General features: G+C 39.9%; 2 protein-coding genes across 2 annotated transcripts; both read left to right on the top strand.

Moving 5' to 3' along the window:
• The first annotated feature begins 2272 nt into the window (after nucleotides 1-2272).
• trmt112 (tRNA methyltransferase activator subunit 11-2) lies at nucleotides 2273-5542 on the top strand. The gene is made up of 4 exons (XM_008420454.2): nucleotides 2273-2512; nucleotides 3317-3418; nucleotides 3551-3643; nucleotides 5162-5542. Exons 1-4 carry the CDS (start codon nucleotides 2438-2440, stop codon nucleotides 5261-5263), a joined length of 372 nt encoding a protein of 123 aa, XP_008418676.1. The 5' UTR covers nucleotides 2273-2437; the 3' UTR covers nucleotides 5264-5542.
• Nucleotides 5543-7815: 2273 nt separating this feature from the next.
• Nucleotides 7816-21344, top strand: tgfb5 (transforming growth factor, beta 5). Its single transcript, XM_008420455.2, has 7 exons — nucleotides 7816-9108; nucleotides 12243-12406; nucleotides 14382-14514; nucleotides 14596-14706; nucleotides 16543-16723; nucleotides 17116-17269; nucleotides 20300-21344. Exons 1-7 carry the CDS (start codon nucleotides 8766-8768, stop codon nucleotides 20456-20458), a joined length of 1245 nt encoding a protein of 414 aa, XP_008418677.1. The 5' UTR covers nucleotides 7816-8765; the 3' UTR covers nucleotides 20459-21344.
• Nucleotides 21345-22788: the final 1444 nt, after the last annotated feature.

Here is a 22788-nt window from a genome sequence, read left to right as displayed (position 1 = left end):
ATAAAAATGTTATTTATGTAATTTTAATAATAATAAAAAGTGTCTAAGTGCCTTTTTTACAGCTGGTTGGGTGTGGGACTCAAGAGCTTTTTTTATTTTTCGACACTAAAGCAGTACAAAATCAGAACGTGAGATTGACGCTCAGTTTTCTAATGGTTCCCATTTGGTTATTTCTAGCAAACCTTTCTTCAAGCGAATATAAAAGCAGCTTGGAGAAAAACATCAGCAGCTGTAAAGGTTGTGGTGCGAACCAAACGGAGCCTTTTCTGTTATTTCCTGTGGCCTTTGACCTTTGCATGTCTGCATGCAGTTGCAGGCTGCTGATTGGTTTGCCAGATCATGTGGTTGCTCTTTAAGAATTGGTCGCCTGCTGAGAAGTCCTGCAAGTTTTACTGCAGCTCTTTGCTCCGATTGTACTGACCTTTGACCTCTCCTCCAGTCAGTGAAGAAATGTATCTATTTACCAGCAGGGAATGGTGTTCTTTTGTTCCCCTCCTTCAATTCCTTGGTTTTTGTTACCATACAATACCAACTTTATTTATAAAGCACTTTAAAACAACCATAGCTGATACAAAGTGCTGTACATTAAAACACAACATCCATCCATTTTCTAACACCCTTGTCCCTTAGTGGGGTTGGGAGGGTTGCTGGTGCCCATCTCCAGCTAATGTACCGGGCGAGAGGCGGGGTCACCCTGGACAGGTCGCCAGTCTGTCGAAGGGCAACACAGAGATACACAGGACAAACAACCATGCACACACACACACTTAAAACACAACATAATAAAAAAAATAAAAATTCTTACAGTTTAAAAACAAACAAATATACAATTTACAACTAGATCCTGGTGGAGTTAAAAGCCAAGTAAAATATATGGGTTTTAAGACGAGCTTTGTTGTGTTAAGCTTTAAAAATATTTGCCCTATCCTTTTGAATGCAACTTTCTTTGACTTGTGGGATGTTATTGACTAAAAGCTTGGTTCGTATTTACTAGTTTGTAACATTTTTACTAACTGGGCCATTCTGACATATGAATATATTTTGAACCATTCCAGTGAAGTTCTGCTGAAAGGTGAATCTCTGCTCCGTTCGTTGACCTTTTGTAGCTTCTATCAGGTTTTTTTTTTTATCAATCATCTCCGATCTATCTCTCTGTTGAAGAAAAGCATCACCCACCATGATACTGCCACTACCATGTTTCATTGTGAGGATCAGTTTATTTTAGGAGTCAAGTTGTTTTCACACACGATGCATTCATGAATGTGGGAAAATAGGTTGTCATACAGGCACAGACTTCATTCTGTGTGATGTTTACAATCAAGACACTAATATATTCTTTATGTTCAGATGTTGACACAAACATGCTCATAATTTATCGTTAAGTGATATGAAAAGTTAAAGGAATGAACCTCCTTTAATAAAATACCAAACTGCTTCAGAGTTTGGTAATTTCTCCTTATGGTCGAAATTTTCCTTGACCAAACTAGAAAAATGTCTATACTAGTTAAATAAATGGACCAGAAGAAATTTTTTTAATCACTACTTGGACTTTTTTTTCTCCTTATGATCGAAATTTTCCTTGACCAAACTAGAAAAATGTCTATACTAGTTAAATCTTTGCAATATTAATTTACTTTTATTAAAGAATTACATAGTTTTTGCTGTTATGTCAATATTAGAAGATCATTATGCAATCCTGAAACGAATAAACTTATGTTGTCCTGATCTTCAGAAAGTGTTCTTAACTTTTTGGGAGCAACATACTGCAATACCTGGAGAAAACAAGCTGCCATTGTAATTACAGGGAGCCTAAATATATGTGTCTGGTTTGTTATGTCACGCCTGCCTGCAGCGATCATGGCTGTGATCACAACTGTTGTATTCAAGGATTTTTTGTACTTAAATGATGCTAAAGTTGGCTAATAATCTACAGGAAGCAAATGAATATAATATAGGCTATATCTTTTTAAACAGAGAGTAGATTGCAATAATGGTTATTTTAAAAATGCATTTAAAGTTGAGTCAATGTCACCAAAACATGCTAAAATTACACTGGTTGCTCTATTTAGTTTAAAGAAACCCAAAGAAAAAGCAAGAAAAGTTAAATTAACCCAAAAACACAGGACCTGGACAAATGTTAATTTACTTCAACTCAGCAAAGTTTCGTAAAAATAAATAAAACATTTAGTGAATTTCAGATGGAATTAACAATGCAGAGTACTAGTACTGTATCGAAAACGTCCTACTGCTTTCAGATACCAACTCGGAACAAACTGTCACCGAGTCAGAGATCGTCAGGACTCATTATGGTGGTGCAACAACGGTACTTCTCGTACACATGTTAGCGCTGCAGCTTTAAATTACTTTAATAACAAGCTGTCTCTCTGTGGCTCATTCAGCTCTTATTATCTGTGACTCTTTAAACTTTTGTTTAATCATGAAGCTACTTACGCACAACATGTTGACGTCGCACGTGAAGGGAGTAACAAAGGGATACCCGCTGCTCATCAAGGTAAACCGCTAAAGTCGGCTAGCAACTAGGCTAATGCTAACACCGAGCTATTCGGATTTAAAGTGCTTTCTTATTTAATTTTCTGAATTCAAGTCTGTAGAGTTTCATAGAATTCATCCAGTACTCACCGAGGCTGCTATATGAAGAATAAAGACATAAATATATATATCCCATTTGTAGAAGAAGAATAAGATAGAAATAATAAATAAGGAAAAGTAACATTCAAAGCACCTTTATATACGTTACTATTTAAGTGAATCTATGCACTCACTCTTTTTATTTATAGAAATATCCCTGTTTTACGCAAAAGTTCCTGGTACTTTGCTATTTTGTCACATTTAAACATTTTAGATCAATAAAGTAGATATTAATATGATACAAAAATATACAAAATGCAGGTTTTAAATGAGGATTTCATTTGTTAAGGTGAAGATTTAAGATGTAAGGGGACGTACATATGCCAAAAAAGTCAGCTTAGTTGCCTCGTCTGTCCTTTAGAATATTTTTTGAACAGTGTTGGGACTCATCAGGATGATTTTTGTATTACTGAATCATAAACCCTGACTCTAACTGTGATTAACTTAACCCTCCTGTTGTCCTAGGGTCAAAATGACCGAGATTTGTATGTATTTTCCCTATACACAGAAAATGAGGACAACAGAAGGGAGCCTTAGAAATGGCTTCATAACTTTCTCCAACCTGATCGATTTGAAAACTTTTTTTCATCTGATTTGCTGTTGATCAGAGACCCTGATAGTCCAATCTGACAGTGTAGTGTTTATGAATGATGTGACCTTTGTGCAGGCCACTGAGGTGAAGGTGAACGAGGTGGATTTCAACCCTAAGTTTGTCTGCCGGATGATCCCCAAACTGGAGTGGAGCGCTCTGGTCCAGGCTGCAGACCAGGTCAGTCAGATATCAGCAGTTTTCCTTCCATCCTGCAGGGCAGAGATATGAAATCACAGCTTAGAGTTTGCAGGTATTTAACATTTGTCCAGACAAGCATTTGGAACACAGTGTTTGTTTTTCGCTCCTCAGCTGGGTCATCGAGAAGACCTGCCAGGCGAGCTGGTGCCTGACTATGAGAAAAACGAAGACTTCCTGAAGAAAGTGCACCGAGTTCTGCTGGAGGTGAGGATCGCTCAGACTTTACCGTCCACTCTTACAGCTGCTGCAGTACTTATTGCAGAGTCCTGCTTGAAATAATAGTGATAGTATGTGTTATTCCTCTGGATTAGAGCTTTGTTGTTTTATTTTATTGGTACACTTTGTGTTACCAGTAGCCAGAGCTAAGGCTCTGTTCCTATTTAAACTGGTTCTGTCTTGGTTGAACCAGAGGAAAAGACTTTGTCAAAGGGCTGGAGACGAAGTCATAGATGGCAACCACCAATCAGAATATTAAGAACGCCATATTCAGAACTCTGGAGTTACTTCAGCTTTTGATTTGTCTAATAAAAAACTAAGATATAAGACAAACAAAAAGTTATGTTTACTTTGGAATAACAATAGCTCTCTGACTTTTCCTCTGTTTATTATGATTTCTTTGTCAGTAGCGTCCCACATCAAGATGGTTTTACTGCAGCTGTTTTCCACTAAATTCAAAGACATGATTTCCAACTCTTCTTAAACACTGCTTTTCTTTTGATAACATCAGATAATGTGATCCTGCTTCAGATACTGTTTAGCTCATGTTTGCCGACGATTCAGTCTGGGTGCAAGACAATTCAGAAACGGGTGCAAGATTCTGAGATGAACCCTGTCTTGTGTTTTTAAGCTTTCTACCAGAGGATCAGACATTTACTGGATGAATTATTTATTGACGTCATGATGTGGCTCCAAGCTAGCTGGCACTAGTCCAGGTTATGACCTGGAATCACCTTGTTAGGCTTGTCATGATAACAAATTTCGCTGGATGATACATTGCCCCTGAAACTTCGATAAAGTTTTATTTCTAACAAACATTTAACACTGGAACTGGAAATATTGAAAATTAAATAAACAAAACACATGAAACAACAAATAACATGGACACTGAAGTCTCTGCGAATAAAATTGTCCTTCAAAAAGTGGACTAGTTGGGACCAAAGCACCAATTTATTGCTTATTGCAATAAATTTCTACGATTTGGTGGAAAATCTTAAATCAGGACTCACAACATTACAACCTGTAGAGAATTTTTCCCCCTCAGTCCAGATAAATACACTTTCTATAGAGCTGCAAAAGCTGCATGACGCCTGAGGGAAAAAAAGATAACTTAGCAACTTTCAGAAATACATACCAGCAGGCATTTGTCGTGGTTTTTAAAGAATTACCATTTTATTTTTATTTTCAAGTTTTCAAGTACAGAAAAACATCAAAGTTTGACAAAAAATAGGAAATAAATGCATTTTCTGAAGTGGAATGTTCAATATTAGTCAAACAATGTCAGGAAATAAATGGGCCAATTTATTTCTTGACAAAAGACTAGAATGACAAAAAAAAATCTGAATGCTGTTGTGTGTTGTCTGAGTGCCGTTTTCATCTCAAACCACAGAAAATAACATCTTTATGTTCTTAGAAAAGTTTTGGTGTTTAAAAAAAAAAAAACAGCTAAAAACTAAAGTGCCGTCTGGTGATGACCTCACTCAGCTCCTGTCTGTCCTGCTGCAGGTGGAGGTGATTGAGGGATGCCTGCAGTGTCCTGAATCGGGTCGAGAGTTCCCGATCTCCAGGGGAATCCCCAACATGCTGCTGAACGAGGACGAGGCCTAGACGGCTCAGACTTCCACCCAGACGGGACTGTTTTGTTTTTCAGAGACGAGCCGGACTCTGGTTTGAGTCGGCTCCATGGGAGAAAAGGCCGCATCCCTCGTTGGTTGTAGTTATGACATTTTAAGCGGCTCCTGCTGCCAGCAGATGGAAAAGATTAGAAGAATAATGGATGGAAATGTTCCCTGAGAGTAACCCCCCAACCCCAGTGGTTTGATCTGTATTTATTTTTGTAACTGTTTCAGCTTTTTCTTTCTCAATAAAACTGCTTCCTGACAGCCAAAATCATTAGGTTTTTGTGGAAAATATGGATTCACTTATATTACAGACGCAGAACCGCCGAGAGGAACGGCTCTGAACCCCATCTCGCCCTCTCTCAGGGTTGGATGACGTGGCAGTGGCTTGTCTATATTTGGCTTTAAGGAAAAAGGGAGAAAAAAGCAGGCAGGCTGGAAGTTGTTTTTAAGGAAGTCTGTTTTTTTCTCCCTCTCCTTAAAGCCACATATTACAGCTCTGAAACCCACACACACGACACCCCACCTGGGCGGGATCCGCGGATCTGAGATGCCCCACAGTTTGCCGGATCCTCCTGACAGACGGAGGCGAGGCCGCGTTGATGAATGAAGAGGTTTTCCGTTCGTTTCTGGCCGTCTTTGGATTAAAGCGGGAGTTGAGTCAGAACAGGAGCGTGTTTGTTCATTATCATTTTTAGAAACTCTGCCAGGACAGACGATGAAAGGAAGGGTTGGCCTGACCAGAAGCCTTGAGGCTGCCTGAGTCTCTCCTACCTTTCCCTTCTACTTACTGCAATTACAGGCCTGCGCCCGCAACTATAATAACGGTATAATGTGATGGCAGCAGAGCAGCAATAAAAGCCACCCCTGGCAGATTAATAGTCCTCCAGAAGTGCTGAGCTGTAATTAACAATGAGACTGAAGAGGAACAGACAGAAAAGAAAGGAGCTCGACTCTGAGCGGGAAAAGCTGAAGATAAAAATGGATAGGCTGCTTTCTGAGCGGTCTAATAAAATCAGGATGAAGCTCGTCAGCTGGCAGCGCGAACAAGCTGGAGCTGCAAATCACACCCGGGATCCGACCCATGAATAATTTAGGGCTGTTTTCATGGTGCAAGAGGTAGAGGTCTGGGCCAATACTGTTGACAATTTTCATCTCGGGGAAAACAGGAAATGCCTTTAATTGCTCCAAAGGTCGCAAAATTCAGCTCAGGGGTCATGTTTCATTAATGAGAACGAAGTCTGTAAAAGTTGAGCTGATGGACTTTTGAAGTCGGCTTCTTTTGAGAAAACCTGAAAAAGCTGCAGTGCAGAGGTATTTTTACTGTTGGTGTCCTCCTGTATTTAATTACATGTCTCAATTTGAGAGTAACATGATTATTAATTATCAGTCATAATTATAATTAGTAGAATAATAATAACTTGTTATTCTCTAAAACTATGGCACCCCTTAAGCACCACAGTTTTAGTTTGACCTGGTTCTTGGTTCAAATTTTGTATAGAAAATCTCCTAATAAGCATCTTTGCCTAAACTATTATTAATTAGTTTCTTTAAAAAATATAGCAGAAAGCAGAGCAGAAAGCTCTGAATTTTTCACATGTTGATGTTAGAAGTTTTTGTTTTAGCTGCAGATGCATCCTTTGCTTCAAATGATTAAGCCTAAATAAACATGTTATTTCATTTTAGGCAATTGCATGTTTATTTTCTTGTTTAAAAATAGAATCGAGTTTGTATATTTGCATTTTTTCCATGTATTTGTAATATAGTACAAAATGAGCTTAAGCTAAATGCAAAATCAGCAGTGTGACAATTTATATCTGATTAATTGTTGAAATGATCAATACTACAACAATTAATTGCAGCCATGCCTCAGTGACTTTTATCATTTTAATGTTATAGACCAACTCATAGTAGAGGTTAATTGTGAAGTGTAGAGAAATAGAGCAAAATATTCAAAAAGGGTTTAAAAAATAAACTTTGCATTTGTATTCCAACCCCTTTACTCTGCTGTCCATAAATAAAGTCCACTGGTAGAAACTCCACTGAAGTTGGAATTAGAAATTGATAAATTGGGAATTTCTCGACAGTCCCAACCTTAAAATCCAATATGACGGCCCTGCATATTAAAGTAGGAGGTTCCTAGTATAATAATGGCTGTAACACCTCAATAACCCCACAGTGAGACAATACAGGATATTTATATCCTGTTCTACTCTGAATGGGCTTCCAGTAAGTGAAGTGAGTCCAAATATTTATCGTGAGCTAAATGGAGTTTCCTTCTTGTGTTTTGCTGACCCGTATAGCGTTAATGGCCTGGTCCCCGGTGATAAACCTGCGGTCAGGAATTATGGCGCAATCCTGGCACACGGGATGTTTACCTGCTGAGCTGCATTTCTGATGGGTAAATATTGCAAAATGTGCAACTCTGTGAGCCTCTATAGTGAGAGGATTACTTCTGCCTGCATAATGACACACACTCCCTTCATCCTGGTGGCATCCGCCCCACTAGCACCTCTTCCTCCTCCTCCTCCTCCTCCTCTTTTTTTTCCCTGAGAGGCTCTCTCTGTTCGGGGCTCTGTTTCTCACTGACGATCTGCAGGATAATGCACTCACATCATCCGCCAGGTCTCTGTGTTTTTACCAGACATACCTCGCTCATTAAGAGGAGGATTTCCAAATTCACCGCAAGATTCCTTTCTATTTCTGAACGTTTGCTGCAAAGGGACTTGTTTCATGTTTCTCTGCTTCGTGTATTTTTGTTTTATTTCCCACGTTTTTTGCTCATGTGAGAGACAGTATAGAGGACTTGCCGTGTTTGTTCCAACATAAATCATACGCGTTTTTCCATATACATATATATTTTCTAAGTGCATTCAGCCTTCGCACCTAAATCGGGGGATGGGAGGACCTTATTTGGTCTTTTTGGGACTGTAGCTGTACTTTGTGGAAGCGGATATGGGCCAGTTTTCTGCTCCACAGATGCGTCTTTCAGAGGTGAGAGCGCCGGAGCCGTGCTGCCTCGGATAAACTGCAGGTTTTTCTGTTTGGAGGATTTGCGACATGGGCTGAGCTCCTGTAATGACTCTGCGTTGGTCTCCTGAAAGCTGCTCAAATATGCGAGGATGGACGGCGGGAAGCGGAGACTGATGAAGCTTTAATTTCTGACACCGGAACAACTGGACGTTAATTCTAATTTAGTTAGAAAGAGGAAAACTCTAGTGATTTAGTTTATTTTAATCTTTTTTTTTTCTTTTTTTTTTAAGTAATGACAATGCCTCTTTTATTTCTAATATATGACGGGCGCACGTACAACTTAATGAGAGCAGAGAGGAAAAGTTGGTTATCTGTTTAATATTATTATTCTAATAGATCAGAGGTGGAAAAAGTTGAGACTGTTTGCGCTTTTGGATCACATTTCCTGCGCGTTTGGTTCGGAGACGCAGCCTCGCCGTTCAGGGAGATCATTTCCCCGCTCCCCCATCCTCTCTACCATGTGGCTCCCCTTCCTCGCCCTCCTGCTCCTTCTGCGGCTCTCGGAGGGGATCAACACGTGTCAGTCCATCGACCTGGACGCGCAGAAGTCGCGGCGCATCGAGGCGGTGCGCGGCCAGATCCTCAGCAAGCTGCGCATCCGCAGCCCGCCGGAGGACGACGACGATCCGCCGTCTGGCTCCGTGCCACCCGAGGTCATGCTGCTTTACAACAGCACGCGGGAGCTGCTGAAGGAGCGCACGCGGCTGGCCGAGTCCGCCTGCGAGCGCGAGAGCAGCGAGGAGGATTATTATGCCAAAGAGGTGCAGAGGATCGACATGAAGCCCCCCCGCACCGACTCCAGTAAGTGTCCGGAGGTCAACGGGGTCAGCTGTACTTGTGGTTTAGTGCCAGAATGTTTTAATGCATGGTCGTCACTGTTTTAATAGTTAAAGACAATATTTTTTATTTGACTTTCCCTCTAAGGTTGGACACATGTGTTTAGATTTGGAGTAAAAAAAAAAAAGACAAATGAATAACTAATGACTAATATGTATCTAATTTTCTGAGAGAAAACCACAGGGGCAATTTAATTCATAGAAACAGAAGATTATGAGTTTAAATACAATTATAGAAATTAATAACCACTTTTTATCAGCTCCACTTTTTGAACATTAGCTCCACTTCCCAACCTCAGACGCTTTATATCTTCCTTTGTATTTCAGCTTTATGAAATACAAAAGACGCGAAACGTAAATCATGTCGTATTTTTATGTAATTTCTTTTTTTTTAATCAACATTTTATCAGCTGATAAATTACATTTTCCCCAACATTAAATCGACCTGTTGAAATGTAAACACCGTATATTCCTTATTTACTGTTCATTGGTGTGATTTACACTTTATTTCCCTGTAATGGCGTCATGTCACCGTGACAATCTAATAGATTCCCAGGTGATTCTCTCTGGTTATTTCTTGCTGCCAGATTTATGGGCTGAGATCATTTACACTGGATTCCCACTAGGTGTCAGTATATGGAGTGAATTTCAGTGAGTTAAGGAAACGTAATGACTATTGAAGGGTTAAACCTAAAGTGGCTTACTGTTTAAAACCGTTAAACCATCTGTAATCTCTCTATTCTTTACCTTAAATTCTCCAATAATCCCTGGAGAAATGTTGATGTTGGATCACTGTTTGGTGCATAAAGTTTGCCATTACTTGTTTAGTCCACGCCTTGAAATGATTCATTACAGAGAAACATAGATCAGAGTTTTAGGCCCCCAAAATGATCAAACGATGAAAAAAACTTTTATTTTGAAAGGCTAAATAATTCTCATTTCATGGCTAATTGGTTGCATTAGTAATGTGGGATCCAAACATAGATTACAAATATTTTATTTTTGAGAGTCCAAATTATTTAAATAATCAACTAATTTAGTAATCAAATAATCTTTAGCTTAATTACAAACCCCGAGTTTCTTATTTTGTTATTATTTTATGTTAGTTTTGATGTGAAAGTAAAAATGAATCCTTTAGAAGAATGTTGGTTCTTCTTTATGTGTTTTATCACTTTCAAAATAAGAAATACTCTGGGTTTGAAGGGAACGTGTGAGCTATACTTTAAAAATCAAAGTTTAAACTTTATTCTGCCAAATTTAAACATCCTCATCACATGCAGGGTCCCTGGTTTCCATAGTGACAAACATCTACAATCCCTATCTGACTGAAATCCATCTCTGCTTTTGACCAATCAAAAGCAGTGCTGCTGGAAATTTTAACTTTTTTGATGGGCAGCTAAAAGTTTACATGCAAGGCTTGCACATGCACTAGTGTTGACATCAGAGGAACAACATGGCTTCAACACCCAACAGGAAGTTATTTGTGATTTCTTTTTACAGCCAAGAGCAAAAATAATCTCAGTGCCTTCAACATCTTTATACTTTAAACTATTTTCATTCAACCAAGATGCCATTTTCTGATTCAGAAAAAGAGAAAGGCATCTCTCACAACACAAGAAGACAACGTAAAAGGAGTAGGAACTTTGAAAAACAAGTTTTTATTATTGAAAATGGCTCAATCCATCAATAATCTCTCTTAAAATTACAGAAATCAAATGATACTTTTTGCATGTCTCCACAGGCATTTTGATGATTTTTCTATGCTGATGAGCTCAGAGTCATTACCAATGAAATGCCTCTGAGCTTCCCTCATGTTCTTCCACCTGCCTGTGGCGTGTTGCTCAACGCATGCCTAAAAAAAAAATCAGTGGCGTAGACAAACAAAGGACTTCTCAGGTTTAGAAAAAAAATCCATCTGATGAATAGTAGCTGAACGTCATGTTGTTTTTATGAAGCTGAAAAAAAATGTACTAAGGACCTGAGAGAACCAACATCCTTCAGGCGATCTTCTATCTGCTTTCAGTTTGATCTTGATTGGTTAAAATTGTTCTAAAATTATTAGTTTAATTAATTAACAATAAAAACAAATTGTGTTGTAACAGGTTTGTTTCTTGCACAAATGATGACATAGGTGAGTCCTTTCCTTTCCACCAAAAAGTAAATAAATATAAAGTTTTGAAAAACGAATTACTCATTTTTGATTTTTTGCAAGCTGTTTGAAGGTTCCAAAAATCTCAAACTTTAAGTTGGAGTTATAAAATATTGTGCATGATTTTTACAACTGATTAACTGATTAATAATTGGATAGGAAAAGGTTCTTAGATATGCATGGATGTGCCTCTAGTGGAAGTACTCAGAGCTGCAACTAACGATTACTGTAAACGATTAGTCTTACGATTAAATGATAAATCGGATAATTAAATGAATTTTTTTTAAATAAATAAAGGAAATAAACATTTTACTGCCTAAAATGCAACAACATAGCATTCTTTTAGTGCACACTTAATCATTTGTAGCAAAGGATGCATCTGCAGCTAAAAATACTTCGAATACTAACATTTTCTGATGGACTTTACATCAATGATGTGTAGGGATGATCTGTTTAATTGTTGGATTAATGGATTAATAATTGGATAGGAAAAGGTTATTTATTGGATCACTCCTGGATTATTGTATTTTTAAATGTAGAGGTTGATAGAGGATCAACCACTCTAACAAGAAAAAAGCTTCTCTGAGAGCGGGATTGCTTCATTTCATAAAAGTTTTTGGCGCATGTCTAAGATGGGGTGTCCAGTGTGCTGCGCTGCTGCAGAGGAACCATTTAGCAAGTCTTTTGTGGTGGCAGCGGGTTTTGGTTAAACAGACCTGTGGCAGATTGAAGGGTAATTGAGCTGGGTATTATGTGATTACATAACCGGGTGATTTTTCATGCACTCTACCCATCAATCATCCATACGTTATACATAAAACCCAACACTTTAAGCCTGTAATTTAGCCTGAAGACTCTCATCAGCGGTAATTATGTCCGAGACAATGCATCAGTCCCACAGTCTGAAGACTTGACCGTTAGTCACAGTTCTGGATTTCTTTCCCGTCCAGATGCCTTGCAGCCAGCGGCACCGAACCTCTACTACCGAGTGGTCCACTTTGACGTGAGGGATGTGGATTTGATCAACAGCACCCTGGTCAAGGCTGAGTTCAGGATCTTCAGAGCTCCCAACCCACAGGCTCGGGCCTCGGAGCAACGAGTGGAGCTCTACCAGGTACACCTTGTCCATGGTTCACATGTTTCATGGTTAAAATCTATTTCCACAAGTTATAGAGCTGAAGAAATTGTTAAATTTCTCCCCCTCCTGAGTGTAACTATTGTGCAGCATGTTCTGCTGTGAGCATTTTGTAAATGTTACATCTATGAAAAGATAAAGAAACCTACAATAGACAATTTATGGGTAAATTATTTTAAATGAAAACTTTTGCATTTTTTTAAAGGAGTGACAAATGACCAAATTAAAAACTCTTAACACTTCCAGCTGCTGTTATTATTTACACATAACTACATTTAAATGCAGGAGACCTTGACCAGATTACATGAAGTTACTTTAAATCATCAGGTGTCAAAGCAGGAACAAAACCTCCTCAAGTCGGGTTTGAATTGATTCCTGGGCGGTTCACGACGGTCCATGGCAGCTGGTTCTTCTCACCCAAATTTTTTAGTATGAAAAGATGAAAAATGTGAAGGTACAAAATGGCAAAGGGGCGAAATGACCAAAAGACTTCCCCAATCTTAACTTTTGCCAATTGTTTTATAGCTTGTTTCTTATTACTTTTTTACTTTTTGTAAATTTTTATACTTCAATTTGTGTCTCAACTCCTCCTAAAGCCAACCCAGCCGTTTAAACAAAGCTGCTTTTTGGCAATAAATTAATGATTTTTGGTGTCTGAAAAATTAGCAGTTTTATTAAGTCACCAATGAACGGGGACTGTGCCGTTACCTAGCAACCCCAACCAAGCCCAGCCCACGTTACCTAGCAACCCAAACTGAGCTCCTCCACGATTGGTCTGCTGGTTTAAATGCTGTGTGTGCTGTACCATATCCGCTAGGAAATACAAGAGTTTTGTTGTTGACTTAACAGTCAGAAAAAAAAACTTTCTTTTAATGTTGCCTTTATTTTGAAAGCAGACCATTTCCTGTACTCATTCGTGAAGGTCCTGGCTGTGAAGTAATTTACTGTTAGCGTTGTGTGGTGTAGCATCAGATGACCAGTTCCCTGTTACAAAGGAAGACAAACAATGGCGTTTGAATTTTCTCAACCACTTATATTTAAATAAACTCTAAATGTTTCTTAAATAAATTGGCATTTAAAATTTGTTGTTTTGCTTCCAACAATCATAAAACTATACAATGGCTCCAAATATAAGTCAATAACATTTTTTGGTCTTGGAGTGATGAAGAAAGTGTAGAAATGGAGGAATTTATCATAAAACTCTACTATTGGAGATGTTTTAATTTATGTGAATTTGTAGTTTTTCAACAGTAGTAATAGAAAGACTGTATTGGTTGCTGCAGATTCCCGACTCTCTGTGTGGTTTAACTTTTTTTTTTTTTTTGCTGTTTTCATTTAACTTTAGGTAGGAATTCCTAAATATGGCACAATGTGCAGTTGAATCTAATGCTTTTATATATTTCAACAATTTACTGAATATTTTTAAGTAGAAAAAGTAGCTGCATTGTCCAAATTTGGACAAATATAAGAACAAAAACATAATGTGCCAAAAAACCAAACTTTTCCTCTCTAAATGCAATAAAGAGAGCAGAGGTTTTTCTGAGTCAGTGAGTTATGATGTCTTAGGCTGAGCAGCATCACGTCTAGATATATGTCCAACATTTTAAATATAATCTAATCTTTGGCAGAGCTTTTTATAAAACCAGCATGTTTTATGAAAGCTATGGGTTGAAATCTGTTCAGTCATGCTGCTGTCTGCTAAGTGCGCTTTAACCCAAAGTCATCTGGACTCTTCATAAAGTTCCCTATTTAAGTGTCAGCCTTTGTGAACAGTAAATTTTAGTTTTACACAAACACACTTTCTGTTGCACGTGCAAATGCTAGCCAGTTAGCAAGGCCACATTATTCACTGACCATACGAAATGTGATTCCTGTGTTTCCGACTGGTCTGCCAGTTCCGTCTGCCAGAGTGCATGAACTCTGTCCTTTTCTTCCTGTGGGTTTGTTCTTCCAGATACTGAAGCCAGAGGAAGACAGCACGTCCACTCAGCGCTACATCGACTCTCGGACCGTCCAGCTGAGAGCTAAAGGAGCCTGGCTCTCCTTGGACGTCACAGAAACAATCAAAGACTGGGTGTCAGATCCAGGTTAGCTTCCTGCTGCTTATGATGCAAACATCTGTTTGTGTGGTTAATCTTCATGTTTTCTCCTACCGCGCTCTTCTTCAGAAAACAATCTTGGCCTGAAGCTGGGCGTCCACTGTCCCTGCTGCACCTTCGTCCCATCCACCAACAACATCGTCCCTAACAAGAGCGAGGAGCTGGAGGCGCTGTTCGCTGGTTCGTTCTCATGTCTTGGCTTCAGATTAATTATGCGTTTGAGGTTCAGCCTGGTGAGCAGGACTGCTGCCTTTTTTGTGGGCCGCACATTGTTTGTTTTGATGTTGACTGTTTATACATGACTGCATATTATTTGCATGTGAAAATAAACGGCCTGGAGAACCGCAGAACACAAAAGAAGCAAACTTAAACCTCTGCTGCATCACTTTGAAAATGAGAAATGCAGCTTTACTGATTTATTACGATACCATCCATATTCCAGATCATGAGCTGTGAACTCAAAGAGGAGAATATTATGTAAGAAGCTTTAAAAGGGATCCATGAATCACTTGCTCACTATCGTGCAGGAATAAAGGCGAAACTGTTCCTCTGCACACTGAGATACTGTTTAATTCCAGACTGTCTGTGTTGCTTCATGTAGGCCCTCAAATTATGGCGCGCAGAGGATTTTCACTCAGCTCTGCCAAGTCTGATTTTTTTTTTTTTTTTTTCTCACACTCGGAAAAAATATGTGCAATTTGTGATACTCAGAAGACAAGCAGGGGCTTGTGTTTGTGCTCCGGTGGTTCAAAAAGAGACAGTAAAATCATAAAGTCAGACGAACTGTCAGGTCGTCAGTGCTGGATTTTTATTTTATTTTTTGCAGAACATCTGTATCACATTCCTTTATGCTTCGTTTACTCCTTAAAAAATGTCAAAACCTGGAAAATAAGTTTTTTCTTTTGCCTTCCTCAGAAGCACAAAGTCACTGGAGAAAAAAAAGCACAGTTGCAGCATTTGTCTGCATTCATAATTATAGAGAAACAAACACTTTGCATTTAGATGTTATCATTTGGACGTGTTTTAGTGGTACGGTCACTAAAAGTGAACCCAGTGACACATTGTGCACGCTTAGTTGCAAGCATTTTAATTCACTCCATTTCTATATTTTTGTTTTGTCAATGTCAAATTTATTTATATAGCACTGTAAAACAGGTATAAAACTGCACCAAAGTGCTGTACAAGAACGACAACACAAATAACAAAACAGAGCACAAAACAATACATCAATTAAATGCCAAAGAGTAAAAATGAGTTTTAAGAAGCGATTTAAAATGATATATTTTTGTTTTCATGTTTAAAGTGTAAAGAGAAAAGCAATATTTTCTATATTTTAAAAGGATTTAGTTTTTGTGTGACGAGAGTTTATATTCAGTCGAAGCCGCTGAGGTTTGTCAGAGAACATAAGTGAACAAACAATGAGCACAACCAAACCTTTTTTAAAACGAACACGGCATATTTCCTGACCTGATGACAAAATCCCTACTGTAAAACATGGTGGAGGCAGCACCACGCTGTGGGAATGCTTTCACTTGAGCAATTACAGAAGAAACCTCTCAGAAGCAGCAGAAACCCGAGACTGAAGCGAAGGTCCACTTTCCAGCAGGGGGAATAACCCAAACTGTACATATAGAATGGCCTAGTTAAAGTATACAGATGAACTTCAAATGACAATTTGTGGTTCAGTTTGAAAAGTGTAATGTTATGTTTCAGCTATCTCAATCAAAACACGTAAAGCTGCACGTGGAGCGAGAAGCGACTCAGAGGGGGTAGATACATGCACATGCCACACTTTTCAGATTTTTAGGCGTAAAAACTTTTGCAATTTGTTATTTTGATTTATCACATGAAATCAAAATAACAACTGGAAATAACTATTTGAGGATTCTGGATTAATTTGTGTTACAACAATATTTAATTTCCCTTCGGGATTAATAAAGTACTTTTTATCTGAATTGGGGTGAATTCTAGAAGAGCTGGTGGTTTTTTGTCTGACCGTCTCGTCGCTCTCTGTAGGTGTCGATGACGAGCGGCTCCGTCAGATGAGGAAGCCCGGTCAGGTTAAAGGCCAGCCGGATTTCAGCACCAAAACGCCACACCTCATCCTCACCCTGCTGCCCAGCGACCGAGTGGACAACCCGGCCAAGAAGAACCGTAAGCGGCGGGCGGCGGCCACAGAAACCACAACCTGCTCCCGGTAGGCCGCCTTCCAGCCACTCGTGTGCGGGTTTCTCTTTCTGACTGACAGCTCTGACACTCCTCCACTGTCTTCAGTTTAGTCATTTTGAAGAATAGCTGCGGTGGATGCCATATTTCATTTTTTTCCCCCTCCTGACCCACTTTGCAGAGTATTGTGTGGCAACCCTAACAGCCCTGACCCTGTGTTTAGAGAGCAGGCCGACGGGTGTGCAGTGTTTTATTTAGACTACCTCGTGCTGCAGGAGAAAACTCTGGCAGTCCTGCATGCTCATTACTTTGTGATGGCGGTAACCTGTTGTAATTTTCCCATGACCCAGCTCTGGGTCGCTGCCCTGCAGAGCGGGATGGAAAGCTGAAGTCACTTTGTGCGTCTGCCTTTGTGTTTCCCAGAGGGTCGGAGCAGGGCTGCTGCCTGCGCTCGCTCTACATCGACTTCAGGCGGGACCTCAACTGGAAGTGGATCCACGAGCCAAAAGGTTACAAAGCCAATTTCTGCGCTGGTAACTGTCCGTACCTCTGGAGCGCCAACAACCACTACAACATGGTGGGTTTCAAGGCTCAAACGCTAAAGTAATGTGTGACTGGAGGTGAACGCTCCTGCTGGTTTGTAAAGAATAGATTCTTAAGAGCACTGGAGATGCACCGATCCAGGATTTTGTGACTATTTTGTGATCACAGATCCTGTAAAATCTATATGTTTGTATTTACTTGTTAAGCCTAATTTTAAAAGTAGACGGGGTGTAAAACTGGGAGCTGGTTCCACAGAAGAGGAACCTGATAACTGCAGAATCTGCCACTACTTTTAGAAACTGTAGGAACTAGAAGCAAACCTACAGGCTGAGAAATAAGGGTTCAATATTCAATATATAGACTATCCACTGAACTCTGATCCAGAAACGCACAGGATTCTGGGAGATGTAGGCAGAGGAAAGACTTTAACTGCTCAACTACTCACTGCCAGCTAAGAAAGGTTTGGTGGAATCTAACTTGCTCACTCTTTGGTTACCTAGCAACAACATGTTGAATAACTGCCACAGTAGCAGGTTCCGTCATCGTGCCTTATATCTGCTCAAAAGTAAGAAAAACAACGCACAGAGTGAAAACTGTGGATAAAAAAGAAAGTCACACCACCAGTTTGGCAGTGTTTCAAATATTTAAAAAACAAACAAAAAAATTATGCAGTTATTGATATCAACTGATGTGAAACTCATATCGTGATACGTTTTTCAGCCAAACATCTACCAATAGAGGTTTCTGCTCTTAATTATACCTGTTTTTTAATTTCTTTTGATAAATCTTAATTCACTGAAGATTTTAAGAAGAGCTGCCTCCTTTGAAGCAAAGTAAGAAGAAATTGGTGGTTTGAATGTTTTGCTCAGCATCCCCTGCTCGCTTTTGGCAATGACAAGATAAAAACATACCAGTAAGTGCATGTAAAACCATCCCAGAACGCCATCACAACGTCAGACCGACGTTTCTTAGGTGTTTTCTTGTGCTTATTTCAGCAAGATTCTCTCCAAAACCTAAATCCCTTTCTGCACGTATTAAAACCGGGTGTCCCTGTAGTAAAGGCCTCCAGCTGGTTCTGTAATCTGTCTGCGGTTCTGACATGTCGACCACCGAACACATTTGGCTCACAAATTGATCCGTTCAGCAGCTGAAATCATATATCAAGAAACGATGGGAAAACATTTAACTCTCAAAACTACATTTGGTTTCAGTCCGAACACCAATAGTGTTATAAAAGGATCTGATGCAACAAGGAGGAAAAAATGCTCCTTTCCTAACTTTCCTGCAGTTTCTACATCCAACTTGTGGTTTTTCTGCTGTTTTCTATTGACTAATAGCCTCAGACCTTCAAATCGCTGCATTCTTATTTCGTTTTGGGGTTTTTTGTGCCAATTATTATGGAATGAAGATTGTCGACAACCTTTTCCAGTAAGGCCAAGTGAAGACAAATGAGTTCTTTTTTTCCAAATTATATTTCCCTCCAATGTGAAGATTCATGGCCTCTCGTGCTAAATAATTTTCACTGGAAACACTGACAGACATGTCAGCGTGGACACTCAGCCAAATTATATAAACAGAAACATCTGCGATTGTCAAGAAAAATCTGAGCAGTCTCTGGTGAAACGGACCCCTGCCTGATCCAAGCTCAAATCAGCTCTCTGCCTGACTTTAATACATGGATGGTTTGAAGTGTGGGAAATGTTTTCCCCCTAAATGAGCTTGAAGACCGTTGTTTGTGGTGGCTAGCAACTCAGTTAGCTGAGGCTGGTTCAACCCAGAGTCATGAATGGCTGCCACCTCACACAGCGTACAGGCTGACTAAACACGGTCAGCTCCACAAGCATGAAGGCTGCTGCTGCTGCAGAACAGTCAGATCTGGAAAATACAGACTGTCCTTGAAGTACCTTTCAGATCTGGACATTAATGAACGATTCAAAAAAGTCATAAAATATTTACAATTTGTTTATTTTGTTCCCTGTTCCCTGAAAAATGTCAGAAGTTCTGAACATTAGTTCCATCCGTCCATCCATCCATCCATCCATCCATCCATCCATCCATCCATCCATCCATCCATCCATCCATCCATCCATCCATCCATCCATCCATCCATCCATCCNCCATCCATCCATCCATCCATCCATCCATCCATCCATCCATCCATCCATCCATCCATCCATCCATCCATCCATCCATCCAGTCTGATTTTTCAATCCTGGTTACATTTTAAGTTTCTAATATTTTATATTTTTTATATTTACATGTATATTTCTGCTCACAAGCTGATTATCAGGATGTCAGTAAACATAGAGAATATCCAATTGAGAAGCCAGCATCACTATGACATCCCTCAGATAAAGACATTTCATGACAGATGTTCTTGTGCTACATACTGTAATAAACCTGGTATTAAATGGCTGATCACTTGTAAAATGTGTGAGAGCCGCTGACCCGAACCCACCAGTAGAACACAGTAGTCGCTTCAGGAAAACGGGGAGTGAGTCTGTGAGCCAGCAGAGGATCTCCAGAGAGACTCCCAACTGGCTTCACATCCACATTCCTCATTCAAACCGATTAAACTTTACATTTTTGCCAAGAAGAATGGTGAAGCGTTTCAGAAGAAAAATGTGCCACTTGTAGGATAATTCCCTGAAATATCTGGAGCTGCCAGAAAGGCTTTAATGAAATAAAGAGTCTGAATAGTGATCCATTGGTTTAACGCGGTTCTTATTTTGAGACTGCAGAGAGTTGCATGTGGATTTATTAGAATAAGTCCAGAAACTTTCCACCACGACTGTATTGTCGACTGTCTTCTGGCTGCTGTTTTGTTTTTACCATAAAAATGTGAGAATGGCATCAAGTTTTCTTATATAACTCTTATTTCCCACAAAGTCAAACCATGCTGTAGTTGCCTGGCGATGTAAGAAAAACAACCCCACAACTCTTGTATAACAACCAAAGCCCTCAGCCAAAACCCTTGCTGAGGCAGGATCTCATCGTTCTCAGAAGAAAAAAGGATTTTCGTGGTACTTAATAAAAAATCTTCTCCTGTCTCTCTTCTTGTCAGATCCTGCCGCTGTACAACAAGCTGAACCCGGAGGCCTCCGCCTCCCCCTGCTGCGTCCCTCAGGACCTGGAGCCCCTCACCATCATGTACTTCATCGGCCGCACGCCTCGAGTCGAGCAGCTCTCCAACATGGTGGTCAAATCCTGCAAGTGTCGCTGATAAAAGCAGAGGAGAACTCTGCAAACTGAGATGGATCCTTCCTGGCAGACTGAATCAGACGTTTTTTGTTCCTCACAGTCATGCTTCACTCTCTGGAACTTTCCGTTTGACATTGGACCCTGTAAATATGACTACATAGGTTTATTAAACGTGTGTTTCTGTATATTAAAACTCAGAAAAGCCTTTGCTTTTCCATCAGGACCGAGCCTCAGTGGTAGCCACACCCAGACGTGTTTGTTCTAGGCTTAAAGGTGTTAATTTGAAGCCGGCGGCGGCGAGGTGAGGCCTCGCAGACTCTGCAGAGATAAAAAAGCGAAGGAGAGCAGGGAGCAGATAGGAAAGAGAAGCAGGAGCCGCGTCCAGGCGGGGGCCCTGCCAGCTCTCTGCGGTCCCCAGGCTGAAATCTGCCCGCCGTAAACAGGATGTGAAAGGTTTCCAGACACCGACCCGACCACTCACGGAACGCCAGATTTAAACGCTCCCCTCGTCTCCTCTCCTTCTCTCCCTCTTTCCCTGTGCGTCGCTCGAGGTTCTGGGATTTGTGGTGGGAGGAGAGAGGGAGAAAAGAGAGGCTTTGAAAATGAGACGTGGGATGATAGGGCCGCATTTGGAACGGCTACACGTTTGGAAGGTGGTATTTTGCAGCCGTGGCAAATTTGTAACTATTCAGGCCTGGCGCATGCGTCTCATAATCACACTCCCTGTTTTTCATCGTGCAATCATTATCTTATTATTAGAGGGCAGCCTTCCTGTTCTCCTGATCATATTCTGCGACACCTTTTGTTTTCCAAGCTCCTCCCTGATTCAGAGTCTCTGTGCACCCAAGCATTCACACTGACCATTGTTGATAAAATATCTAAATGCTGGAAATAAAATAAAAAAAACATCTCCGGGTCTGATTTTAAATATAGGCTCTCTGGTATGCCAGTGGTTTGTGTGTTGAGGAGACAGTGTGTGTGTATGCGTGTATGTGTGTGTGGAAATCATGTGTGAAAGTGATTCTTACAGTTTTATTGTGATTGTGCGTAGAGCAAGATTAGTTTCTGTCCCGGCTGGCGATAAAGGGACAGGAAGCAGTCCAATCATGGCAAAACACCAGGCAGCCAGATATAGATGAATTAGGCGGTTTGCGTCAAGTCCAACCACGGCCACAGGAAGTTCTGGTTTTCAGCTGGATGGCTGTGAAATTATGTAAGTGGATATGTCCAACATTATTCTGGTCAACACTTTGTGCAACAGCTTTCCTAAATGAAAGATTTAAGGACTGATCCACACAAATAGGAAACAAGCTGAGCTTTTAGGTGGTGGAGTTCCAGTCAGAAGTTTATATACACTCATCCTCCATTATCTTTGGCAAGTTTTAACTATGTTAACTGTCTTTTTTTTCTGGGTAGAAATATTATTGATCAAATTCACTGATTCAAAGACACTGTAGGGCTTTTTTAAACCATCAGAGGAGGGAACTCCTAGTCATTAATATTAAGAGTTTAGACGTGATTTGAAAAAATGTTCAGACTTGGGCTAGAATTTGACTTTTAAACCATTGACTTGGGACTTGAATTGGACTTGAGCCTGTCTACTTGAAAAATCTAAAGTTTAAAATGCATGTAAGTAGGTCCCATTAATTAATTTTAACTCATTCCGTATTAAACAGGTTAACAAATTTTTTTGCCACACTCCATAAAGTAAGCTGCAGCACAACCAATCAAATTAACAAGATTTAAACATTTTTAAATCGGGTGAAAAAAAACCCCAGACGAAACAAGCGATGTCTTTTGGGTACATCAACTATGAAGTATCCAACAACAAAAAATGGAGTGCAAAATGCAAAACCTGCTAGAAGAGGATCTCAGATGGAGATGCAACAATTTCCAACTTTGTTTGACCTTTAAAGTTGCACAAAGAACAGTAGGTGGTAGCTACTTTTCCTTGATGACGTTGATGACACCGCTTAGCTTTCACTTGTATGCTGTGTTGTCAAAAATCCGGTCCTTCAAACGCACCACAAACAATGTGCAGCGTGTTATTAGGACTGCGGGGTCCCAGGTTCTGTGCCTGAACTGTGCAAGATAGAGCAGTTTTAAAGTGGTGTTTTTTATGCTTTGTGTTCAGCTGCACATATTAGATTTTAGATATACAGATTTAAAAAAAGAACACTAATATATAACTGCAGAATTGTCAAAAAACAAACAAACAAAAAAACTCAAAGGGACTTGAAATTACAAGTTTCAGATTTGATACTTGACTTGACTTTTGCCTGACTTTACTTGAGTCTTGACTAGTGACTTGAGGATAAAGACTTGAGACTTGGTGAACACTCCCTTGGTCCC

Source organism: Poecilia reticulata, linkage group LG10 (assembly GCF_000633615.1).
Source record: "Poecilia reticulata strain Guanapo linkage group LG10, Guppy_female_1.0+MT, whole genome shotgun sequence".
Taxonomy (NCBI): Eukaryota; Metazoa; Chordata; class Actinopteri; order Cyprinodontiformes; family Poeciliidae; genus Poecilia; species Poecilia reticulata.
This window is presented reverse-complemented; position numbering and strand designations above follow the sequence as displayed.